Source organism: Xenopus laevis, chromosome 1S (genome assembly GCF_017654675.1).
Source record: "Xenopus laevis strain J_2021 chromosome 1S, Xenopus_laevis_v10.1, whole genome shotgun sequence".
Taxonomy (NCBI): domain Eukaryota; kingdom Metazoa; phylum Chordata; class Amphibia; order Anura; family Pipidae; genus Xenopus; species Xenopus laevis.
In genome coordinates, this window is record NC_054372.1 from 176,797,767 (window position 1) to 176,810,503 (window position 12,737).

Sequence of the window (12,737 nt, forward strand, 5' to 3'; positions counted from 1 at the left end):
CCAAATCTTGGTTGGGAGTTGGGTCGAATTTTTATTTTTAAATGAAAGATAAACTTCATGTTGGAAATTATTTTTAGCAAACTTAAGGTATGGCAATCCAAATTATAGAAATCCCAGATCCTGAGTATTCGGATATTCTAAGGGTTCTATGGTTTCTTTGGAACGGTGGAGCTATAATATAAAACATTCATGTAACTGAATGTGTTCCCCTTTGCTCAGACTGCAGTCAGCAACCACTCAAACAACCTCCACATTGGAAAGCACAATAACTATTCTCCAAGTAAAAAGAAAAAGCTTTAAAAAGGTACACAATAAATCTTTAATTATCCGTTTATTTTATAATTAACACTTTAAAAAGGAAAAGTATAAAAAGACCAAATTGCTGGTATGTTACAGCTTGCTAGCGTTGATTTGTGTAATTTCCAGGAGTTTCTCTTGCACGTTCCTTTCGGGATCAGGAAAGGTTTCGTTCTCAGAGTTCGCACGTTTATCAGCACAATCTGGTTTTGCCTTTTTTTTAACTTTGTCTGAAAGAGAAATATTCATTGTTTTTGGTTAGAAAGAAAGGCAATAAAACCATATTCGTATTAACTGTGTTTAATCATGTACATGTACATTATTACAAAATTAAAGGGCACCTCTCATCCGAAAATTGTTTCCCCAGGGGTGTAACTGCAGAGGAAGCAGACCCTGCGGCTGCAAGGGAGCCAAGGAAGTATAGGGGGACCCATGAGTCCCTAATTAACGAGCAATTTCAACATATATTGGTTAAAGAGGACAACCTCTGGATATGTTGAGTGCACTAAAATTAATTTCCTGTGGGGCCCAGTATCATCTTGGTGCACCACTGGTTTGCCCCACCAGAAATTTTGGCTAATATTACCTCTCTGGGATTTTAACACCTGCCTGGTTGATATTAGGCCAGATATTGGTCAAACCTTTAAAATAAGTGAATTTTGATGAAAAAAATTGATGACTTTTGTAATTTACATTCATTATTTATTTTGTTTTTATTCCAAGATATTAAGGGATACATGTACTGTTAATATGAATGAATTTTGCTACAACAGCGCCAACTGCTGGTCAGTTTCCCACCAGTCTGACCACCAAGTAGTCAAGGAAGTTGTCAGAAAGAAAGAGGCTGCTCTGATGTTCTTCTGCTTAGGAAAACAATTAGGAACGTTTCTCACATCTTTCCTAAGCAGAAGAACATCAGAGCAGCCTCTTTCTTTCTGACAACTTCCTTGACTACTTGCTGGTCAGACTGGTGGGAAAATGACCAGCAGTTGGCGCTGTTGTAGCAAAATTCATTCATATTAACAGTACATTTATCCCTTAATATCTTGGAATAAAAACAAAATAAATAATGAATGTAAATGACAAAAGTGCTTAGAATAGCCCCCTCATTAATTTTACATTCACTTATTTTAAAGGTTTACTTATCCTTTAAAGCTTGAGCATTCTCAGTAGGGAATGCTTCTGCTGCTGTTGCTGGCCAATGTATGGAATAGAGCATTACTAATTGTAACGGTTTTATTGCACTACTGCAGTGGATGGTTGCTGTTATGAAGGTGTCATTGTGATATGGAAGTTGTATCAGGCTCATGTATGAATTTATTCCTTAAACTGGCATATTCGGCATATTCTAAAGGTGTCATTGTAATGTGTTAAAAATAAACCCCTTAATGCTCTTGAGATGTCACAAAGAATTGATTGTATGGCCAGGAGCACGGAACTGAGATGTCATAATAACCTGAGGAGATCTATCTGTGATCTAACCCACCAAAAATTCAAAAGGAAATTATAAATTCATGTGAATATTCTACAGTTTGTCCTTGAAGCACGTGCAGGGGATGTTTGGGAAAGGTCTTTTAAACTTGCCACTTGCCTCAGGTTCTTTATTGAGGTAGAGTTCCCAGGTGGTACAGCTTCTCACAGATTCTCTTCTGAGACTGGAAAGAGCTCCTCCATCATCATATATAGAGCTCCTCCATCCTCATATATAGCCCCATTTATTTTATCTTTCAACAAAGGAGCAGATTTATTAAGGTTCAAATGGTAAATTAAAATTTTCAGATGTTTTGGGGTCGAAACTTCAATTCACCACAATTAGTACTTTGTCTCAAATGGGGCACTACTGCAGCAAATGTTTTCACTGTCTGTCTGGTGTTATTGGTGTTCGGTGTGTAAGTGATATGTGAGCCCTATTCTTACAACTTTGACATTGGGTGTGGAGTGCAAAAAGTGCATATGGACACAAGTACGTTTAGAGGCAGATTTATTAAGGGTCGAATAGTAAATTTGAATTCGAATTTTGTATTTTTTTGTGTCAAAATTCACACATTCGAATTTTAATCCCCAAATTCGAATGAAAATTCAAATATGAGATTTATCACACCTTGACTGTGGAAACAGTTCTAATTCGAATATTTGCCCCCTAAAACCTGCCGACTTCATTTACAAGTCAATGGCAGAGGTCCGTTGAACCATTTGCCTTGCTGACATTCAAGTTTTTTTCCGAGGAAAACTTGATTCCAGTTTTATTCTAATTCTATTCTAATCTTCAGGTCGGGACTATCCAATCGAATATTAGACATTCGAGGTTTTTTTTATAAATAACTTCCCATTTGCGTTGTGAGTACATTCGAAATGTATTAGAGCAAAAAAAAAAAAATTCACATAAATTAGAAATTTGACCTGTGATAAATAACCCCCATAGTGTATGGATCATTACCCTTTTCCTCTGTCCAAAAATCACAATATATGCTGCCAATGTGTAGGGTTTATTGTGCTAAATGTAGGGGAATCCTAGAAAGTAGAGTCCTCTTAATGTTGTTGAGGGATTTCTTATATTCATCTCCTAAAATGTTGCAGCCCTCAGTCCCCATTCAAACATTTACAAAGAAACCCCATTTTTATTGAATCTCCAGCAAGTCTGTGCCCTATTCTCAAAGGAGTTGTTCACCTTCCAAACACTTTTTTCAGTTCAATTGTTTTCAGATTGTTCACCAGAAAAAATGGGGAGGCTTAAGGTGCAACTGCTGATTGAAAATTAATTTCTAATTCCGAGAGCTGAAAAGTATAAACTGACGGAACTTTAAAGGAGAACCAAACCCTTGCTACTAAAAATCCCTACCCCTATTCTACATAGATCCCCCTCCCTGCTCCCCCCCAGCCTAGGTGTTACCTTTGATAAATGCCCCTAACGCTTTATTTAGCCCTAGGTGCAGATTCAGGGCATCGGAGTTCACGGACGCCATCTTCTTCTCTTTGGAAATCTTCAGGTCTTCTTCCGGCACTTCAGCAATGTCCGTGACTTTTGATGCATGCGCAGTTGTCGCAAAACAGAAGATTGCTCCAAATACGCATACGCTGATACGCCACCCTATTCCCGAAGATTACCGAAGAGAAGAAGACAGCGCCCATGAACTCCGATGCCCTGAATCTGCATCGAGGGGTAAGTAAAGTGTTAGGGCATATAGCAAAGTTACCACCAAGGCTGGGGTACCTTTGTAGGGTAGAAGGGTAGGGGTTTTTATTAGCAAGGAGTTGGTTCTCCTTTAAAGCGTGGAGTCCTAGATAAAATGGTCTTAGTGAGTTTTAGCTACTTTGTTTTTGAGATACAGTAATCAGTCAGGATTAGAGTTTTGGGGGCAGATGTATTAAGGGTCGAATTTTGAGGGGTTAAATCCCTCGAAATTCAACTGGGGAATAGAATCGAATAGGCAATTTGGGCAAATTTACGTGCTGGCGAATAGTCGAATGGGCGAATATTCACCTGGCGAATAGGCGCACGATCGAATATTCGCCCGGCAAATAGGCGCACGGTCGAATATTCGATCGAATGCCTTTTTATTCGATCAAAAACTTGGAAAACAAGCCTATGGGACTTTCCCATAGGCTTTTAAAGCAATTCGGTGGTGAAGTAGGCAGTCAAAGTATTTTTAAAAGAGACAGTACTTCGACTATCGAATGGGCGAATAGTCGCAGCGTTTTTCAGCTCGATCTATTCGAATCATTCTACTCAGGCGGATTTACGCCAATTCGATAGTCGAGGAGCACAAAAAAATACTCGAAATTCAAGCTTTTTTCCCTCTATTCATTCACCCGAGCTTGGTGAATGGGCCCCTTGGAGTTTCTGGCTTTTAATTAAAGGTCTAACACTGATAGGGCAAGCAAAAAGGTCCACATAAAAACGCTACATACACATGGCTGCTGACCTGCTTTAGATATGCATATTCTGACAGCTCTCACAGAAATGATATACAGGCAGCTAGTGTATGCTGGCAAAGTATATTATATACAGATATGGGATCCCTTCTCGTTATGCAGAAAGTTCCGAGTTATGTAGAGGCCACCTCCCATAGGCTCTATTTTATAAAATTACTCCTAATTCATAAAAATTATTTCCTTTTTCTCTGTAATAATAAAACAGTAGCTTGTACTTGATCTAAACTAAGATATAATCAATCCTTATTGGAAGCAAACCCAGCCTAATGGGTTTATTTAATGTTTAAATAATTTTCTAGTAGACTTAAAGGGCATGTAAAGTCTAAAATAGAATAAGGCTAGAAATACTGTATTTTGTATACTAAACATAAGCATGAATTTACTGCACCACAAGCCTAATCAAACAAATGATTTATGCTTTCAAAGTTGGCCACAGGGGGTCACTATCTTGTAACTTTGTTAAACATCTTTGCCTGACCCTGACCCTGCACATGCTCAGTGTGGTCTGGGCTGCTTAGGGATCATCATAAACAAAGCAGCTTGAGTTCTACATGGCTGGGAAGTAAGGTGGGGGCTCCTGCTGTTCATAAGTATGATTGTTTCCCTGCTCAGCAGTTAGGGACCGTCTGACAATTCCTATCCACAGCAGTAAATGAAGGGAGAATTTCACTGCATACAGTCAGGTTTCTTATAAAAACGGTACACATTTTTTAATTAAAGTATATTGGAGATAGGTTTCTTTTTCATTCAAGAAAGTAAAATTGGGATTTTATTTTTTTGCCTTTCCTTGTCCTTCAAAGGCATGATGATCCATTATCTGGAAAACTAAAGGCAGGGCCGGATTTACATAGTGGGCGCCCCTAGGCCGACTGCCGTTCGTCGCCCCTTTTCCCTCCCCTTTATTCGTGCAAATTTTCATCATCAATGGGGATTGGCGCATAGGAAATTTAAAAAATGATTGTATCTTCAGCGCATTCCCAGCGTTTTTGAACCAATGTTTGTGTGGTTGGCAGTGCCGGGCCAAGTCAGCCGGGCTCCCTAGACAACCCGCTGACTATGTAGCCCTCTTCTCAAGCATGTGCGCACGCATGCGCAGAGGCACGCATGATGCTGATTCCAGAGTCAAGTGTGTGTGTGCACTTACGCGCATGTGAGCGCGCTTGTGCACAGGTGCGTGCTCGATGCTGACGGCGGTGGTGGACACGAGTCCGATGTGTGTGTTTGCGCGGAAGAGCGAAGCTAAAAAGGCAAGAGGAGCTGCCCGAGATGTGAGACACAAGGGTCTGAGCTAGGGTAAGGAGGCAGAAGAGGTACCTGCCTGGTGCCCCTCCACCCATGCACCCTAGGCACGTGCCTCTTCTGCCTACCCCTAGTTCCGGCCCTGGTAGTTGGCAGCATGCCGCCCCCCTAAAAACCTGCCGCCCTAGGCCCGGGCCTAGATGGCCTTTCCACAAATCCGGGCCTGACTAAAGGTCCCGTGCACTCTGGATGACAGGTCCCATACCTGTACTGAGAAACAGTGGGTACTGGAAATGTAATTCTATTATATATAATGATGTATTAGTTTATTAAGTGAACTGGCATATCTTAATGGTGTCATTATAATGTGTTAAACCCATAATGCTGTTGAGATGTTGCAAAGAATTCATTGTACGGTCAGAGATACAATGAACTGAGATGTCGTAATACCAATGATCTTACCCAGTACTGGTTTAAAAGCTTTTCCATCTGGCTCATTAACAATCACTCCTACAAAAGGGGTTAAAGATTTTATATGCATGACAAAATGAATTTCACCATTTGGTTAAGGATATACAGTGTGTACTTGTTTTAACCAAGATGTGGGAGCAACACCCTATTTTCTGCAGATGCACAAATAACGGAGGCCATATATATAATAACACACAGGCTGTAGCTAATATAAGAGAGTCTGTTGGCGAGCTACAGGTTATGTATGTATCTAGCAGTTAAGGAGTTAATGAGAGAGGCACAAAACACTAATTACAGCACATAATATCTACTTAAACTGGGTAATATCAAATCCTGGACTGTTTCTATCCTTTGAGATGTACCTCTGTGAAAACCATGTCTGCACAGCACATCCAAGTCTCTAAAATGTGTGCTTAAAGGAGAAGGAAAGTTACTGAAGCATTTTATTGCCAATAGATTGGCCACAATAGTGCAAAGTAAACACTATATTTACTCTGTAGAATGCTTTACCATACCTGAGTAAACAGCTCTAGAAGCTCTCTCTCTGTTTGTTTAGGATACAGCTGCCATATTAGCTTGTTGTGACATCACATCCTGCCTGAGTCTCTCCCTGCTCACTCATAGCTCTGAGCTCAGATTACAGCAGGGAGGGGAGGAGGAAGGGGGGAAAAGGGAGAGAGGAGCAAACTGAGCATGATCAAACCCAAGCCCTGGAGGTTTACACTGAAAACAGGAAATCTGATACAGCGCATGAGTACACAATAGAAAGGAAGAAATGCTGTGTTTCTTTTGACAGAGGACTCAGAGCAGCATTACTTTGAGGGTTTACTGATGTATTTATATAAAACTTTCTGATAAAGCTTACTTAATTTTAGCCTTTCCTTCTTTAAAGGGGCAGATTTATCATGGGTCGAAGTGAATTCGAGGGAATTTTCGAAGAAAAAAAAAATCGAAAGTTGAAGTAATTTTTTGGATACTTCGACCATCGAATAGGATACTACGACTTTGATTCTAAGTAAAGTTCTTCGAATATTCGACCATTTGATAATCGAAGTACTGTCTCTTTAAAAAAAACTTCGACTTCAATACATCGCCAAATTAAACCAGCAGCAGTGCTATGTTAGCCTATGAGGACCTTCTAGAGCAGTTTTCTATGTTTTTTTGAAGTCAAAAAAAAATTGTTTGATCGATCGCTGAAATCGTTTGAATCATTCAATTCGAACAATTTAATCGTTTGATTCTTACTTCGACCGCAGAATAGCCAAATTCAATGAAAAAAAGTTTGAATTCGATATTCGAATTTGAAGTTTTTTAATTCGATGGTCGAATTTCAAAGTATTTTTTACTTCGAAATTCGACCCTTGATAAATCTTCCCTCTAAGTGTTCTTGTTTATAGCCCAGCAGTCCTTTCATTTTCTGCTAAGCTGCCCCAAACATCTGCATGAGCCGCATGGCACAGAGTTACGTAAACATCGGAGTCAAGAAAATGATACCTGCAGAAAGGCAGAAGCCTATTACCGTTCCCCGAATAATATAGAAATGTTACATCTTGGGCAAAATGGCTTAAAATTGGAGTGAACCCTAATGGAAAAAATGTAGCGAATTGGTGTAACAGTTGAATAAAACAACATAATACGAGGCTGTCTCGGAAATAGAGGGTAATCTCACTGCTGACAGTGACAGCGTTTGCCTATTGTTTGGTAACTATTTTTATTTCCATACTACGAGAAAATGTACATAATTATTTCGGTACAGTTCCCTTCAATGGCTGTTTCTATTTATTCAGCAGTAGGTGCCATTATAAAGGACTGCACTATCCTTTATCATCTACTTTTTTTTCATAGACAAGCATTCTGGAGGCTATTTTATTCTGAATTGCAAGATGAATATAGTTTAGAACGAAGCCATTATCTGAGTCGCTGCGCCCACTTACCCGCCGTGCATGTTGGACTTCTAGTAACAAACGTGTAAATGTGTCAGCAGGGTTGTTAACACGCTTCAGTGGCAACAAAGAGCCAACAGACACTTATTTTTCCATCTTTACATAACAGGGTTGGCAAATGATGTATTTGTGTATTCACACAAAAGGCAAAATAAAGTGCTTTAAATAATTGACAAAACCAATCAATTTGAACTGTACACACTGAGCTTATTATATATGCTGTGCAAATGCAGTGACCCCGTGTGTGCACCCACAGCAAATCCTCAGCACTCACATATGCCTAAGATCAACACAATTTGAGTTGCAATTACAAGTTGCAATTACTGACGGCTTTAAACAAAGATACTTATGTGCACTTGTACTCAGCACCATGGCATCTATCCTGCCTCTTTGGAGTGTTGGGACTAATTCCAAGGTTCCCACAGCGGGTCGTGTCAATAAGTGCAGCAGACTCGAACCACAGAATCGCACTGAAAAGCCTTTATCAAGTCTCATTTTTGTGGTTTTAGAGGTACCACAAATAAACTCATAGGGGCATATTCACTAAAGGGCGAAATTTCACCTGTGAAGGCTCCACCACACTTTGCACCACTTTGTCAGACGTCAATTTGCAGTGCATACGATAATTCACTAAAATGCAAACTAGCGTCTGGGCAGCCAAAGTTTCAATAGCGTTAATTCATCAGCGCGGTCTTTCCATAGCAAACTTTCGCTAACGTTCATTTCTGCCATTAGTACTCTACGCTTAGGTCAATTTGAATTACATAAAAGTCATATGGACGTCTTTATTAGAGATGTTGGTGCAAATGCTCAAAGTGGCCACTTATGATTAAAAATACTCAAGGAAGCAAAATAAAGGCAAACGAGATCCTAGACATGAGCCCACCCTTAGGGCAAGGCCAGACGTGTCGTTTTTGCGGGGTTTTTATGTTGCGTTTTTAAAAAAGAACAGCCAGGCGTAAATACGCCACTGAAACCACATTCGACCGTCAACATGCGTTTTTCATGCGTTTTTCAGCATGTTGGATTCTTTTCCCAACATGCACTTCTCATTGTTCTCAGTGAGAATTTGGACACCATATTTAAAATATGCTGCATATTTCCACAAAGTGTGGTTTCAAATGTGCAGATCTCATAGAGTCTATTGATTTGGTAGTTTCTTGACATATTGGGGTTTCTGCTAAAAATGCCAATACTGGCGTCCTGTGGCGGATTTCAGCTTCCAAGCGCCCTGTGTGAATTGCCATGTGCGTTTTCCATTAGTTTCAGTGGTAGTGCAGTTTATGCGTATTTACGCCTGGCTGTTCTTTTTAAAAAACGCAACATAAAAACGCCATGTCTGGCCTGGCCCTAAAATGGTAAAAAGAACATTTAAGGGCAAGGCCAGGGCCAGACGTGGCGTTTTTGCAGCATTTTTACGTTGCCCTAATAGTTACAACTTTTAAAGACAATCCCACTTTTAAATATGAAAAAACGCCAGCTTTTTTTTTATCATTTTTATGACACTTTGGCATACAGGATATGATGTCACTGACATAAGATTGAGGAGGATGTAGCTTCATCTTATCAATTCACCAGGTCTAAGGTGGCGAAGGAAACTCTGGCGAATACTGTAACGTTTTGAAAAATTTGCAGTTTAGTGAATTTGCGGAGTAACGATCATTCGACTGAGCAAAAATGTGCCTGGCAAAAGGGAGCGAAAATGCGCTAGCAACGGTTTACTAAAATTTAACTTAAACACTAAATAAACCCAATAGGATTGTTTTGGCTCCAAAAGGATTCATTATATCTTAATTAGGATCCATTTTTAGGGACATTCTAAAAAGTAGAATTCTATGTTTAAAATGGAATCCATGGGAGATGGCCTTCCTATAATTTAGAACTTTCTGGATAACATTTTTCCAGATAATGGGTCTCATATCCATATTGGTACATGCCATCCCGTGACATCATGATAAAAAATATAACTTAAAGGAATTGTTTAGTGAAAAAATAAAAACTGGGTAAATAAAAATTTATCTAATATAGTTAGTTAGGCAAAAATGTAATGTATAAAGGCTGGAGTGACTGGATATATCTGATCGCTGTCTTGATAAAATTTCAAGTTATCTTACTTTTGATATTTTGAATGCATTTTATGAATCCTTTATACACAATTCCAATTAAGTATAAAAAAAATGAAGATATTTTAAAATATGATCTTCACTCCCCTGACCTGTTATGATTGGCAAGTTTAATAGCACAATGTCATCAACAGAGAGAATTATTTTTATCCTGCGTCGGACTTGCCGGAGTGCCTGCCAAGAACACTGATCTTGTACCTGTAGCAGAAGTTATGATATTCATTGTGCCCCCCCGTCACATAAATTGATGGAGTCATAAACCATTTAATGATTGAGCTGTAACGATCTCATAAATACGGTGAAGGAGACAAGCCAGTGACAGTACAGTTGAGGTTATTTCATTTTATTATCTATGGATGTGCTAGGTAATGGTAGGGTTCAAGCTAAAGGTACTAATATTATTGAAAGGATTTTAATTACTGAAGTCATATTCATGGGGGAACCAGTAGGACCCAAGGCCAGTGCTTCTCTTCTTTAATGAGCAGATTTATTAAAGGTCGAAATTCGTATTTTTGTGAATTTTTTTTACTCAAATAAATTTGAATATACAGGGAGTCCTCGAAGTTACATACACCTGACTTACATACAACTCACACTTGGGGGCACATTTACTTAGTTCGAGTGAAGGAATAGAATAAATAAACTTCGAATTTCGAATTATTTTTTTGGCTACTTCGACCATCGAATTGGCTACTTCGACCTTCGACTACGACTTTGAATCGAACAATTCGAACTAAAAATCGTTCGACTATTCGACCATTTGATAGTCGAAGTACTGTCTCTTTAAAACCTACCGAGGTGCAATGTTTGCCTATGGGGAAGGTCCCCATAGGCTTTCTAACAATTTTCTGGTCGAAGAAAAATCGTATTGCGAATTGCAGTAAATCCTTCGACTTCGATATTCGAAGTCGAAGGATTTTACTTCAGTCGAATATTGAGGGTTAATTAACCCTCTTTATTCGACCCTAGGTAAATGTGCCCCCTAGAGATGGGGGCTGTTACAGTAATGTACTGTGGTTTGCTTGACTTTTATTAGCATTTAGCTTTAATAAACCACCTGCCCCAATCCTCTATGGCGTGTGTTGTCTACTGCGGAGCACAGAAAATACTATGTTAAGACAGACATCTGTCTAATTTGCATCTAATAAGTAAATGTATATGTTTCAACTTACATACAAATTCAAGTTAAGAACAAACCATGTACGTATAAGTAACTTGGGGACTGCCTGTACTCACAACTCGAATGGGAGGTTATTTTACAAAAATTTGAACGTCTAATATTCGATCAAATAGTCCCGACCTGAAAATTCTAATTGAATTTGAATCAAGTTTTCCCTCCGAAAAAAAACGTGTATATCAGGAAGGCAATTAAGTGTGCACATGCACGTGAAGATCCGGTTCGGCACTGGAGACATGCGGACGTTTTACAAATCTCCTGCACGCCAGTCTCCAGTGCTCGTATTTGGATGCGGCTGGGCGGCGTGCTGCTCTAGGCCCAGGCATTTGTGGCTTTGCCTGACAGTAGCGCCCTCATTCGGGTCTGTTCTGGAGAAAATGTTTTAATTGTGCACATATGGAGGAGCTTGGCTTAGACTACACACCTTACAGTATGCCTGAGTTCTAATTAACATCCACTCATGATCACTGGTTTCTCCCCAAAGATCACATCATATTATAAACACGGTGCCATTCCCTTATACACATTGAGGAGCTAGAGAGGATTTTCCGCTGTGTGTCTGGATAGCAGCCAGTTATTCTTATCCACAATATCCAGTCAATTGGGTGCACAATTAGACAACATTCTTACACATCTCTCTCCCCAACTGTTGAATTAATTTCTCCATAGGGATAATGCTCTACTTTTAATATAACAACCTTCAAATGCCAGCATCCAACTTCCGGGTTCCTGTTTTATACTCTCGCGTCTGCTCAGCGCGGGTCTATAAAAGGTGCGGGTGGGCGCGGGTCGGTGCAGGGCGGGTAAGGGTCGGGTGCGGGTCAGGGAAACCCTGATCCGCACATCACTATTATTTGGGTCACAGACCAACGTACTTTTCTCTGGATTAGCTTCTTAACTAACTTTCCTTGCAATCACTTCCACCAGTCTTCGGTGGTGCATTTGCAGTAAAGTCATTTATAATGTGCATGTGTTGGCTCAGGGTGACTCAAGGGATTGCTTGGAAGTCCAAAGAAAAAGGTAGCATGGTAAAAGTACCCTGGGCTGGTGCATATGGGGCAGATTTAACAAGGGTCAAATTCAAATCTTTCAAAAAAAATTTGGTGTCAAAATTCACACATTCGAATTTGAAACCCCCAATTCAAATGTAAATTGAATGGGAGATTTATCACACCATGGAAACAGTTGAAAACCTGCCGGGTTCATTTACAAGTCAATGGCAGAGGTCCGTTTAGCCATTTGAAGATGTTAAGGAAGGGGACGGGTAAGGGAAGGGAAAATCAAAAGGAGACGTGGAGGGGACAGGGCAGGGAAGGAGACAGGGAAGTGGAGGGGACGGCCAGGGGCGCCTGGACAGTAAATACCGGCCTGGCTACTGGTTGAATTAATAATCACCATTTACCCACATGGAACAATCGTCGGGGTATATTTTGCAAAACTTATAACTCTAAGTACAAACACATACTACTGAACTATAGTTCACAACTCATGTTTGAAGGATTATGCCTGTGTAGTAGAAACTCTATATCATATTGTACATAAGCATGGAGGAGG

The 12,737-nt window shown here is 39.8% G+C and overlaps 1 protein-coding gene across 1 annotated transcript in view; it reads right to left on the reverse strand.

Moving 5' to 3' along the window:
- Positions 1-318: 318 nt before the first annotated feature.
- Positions 319-12,737, reverse strand: part of LOC121399529 (protein shisa-like-2B) — a 37,143-nt gene continuing 24,724 nt past the window's right edge. The window contains exon 3 of the mRNA XM_041580558.1: positions 319-527. Within this exon, the coding sequence (XP_041436492.1) occupies positions 391-527 (137 nt within the window). The 3' untranslated portion in view covers positions 319-390. The remainder of the gene's footprint in view (positions 528-12,737) is intronic.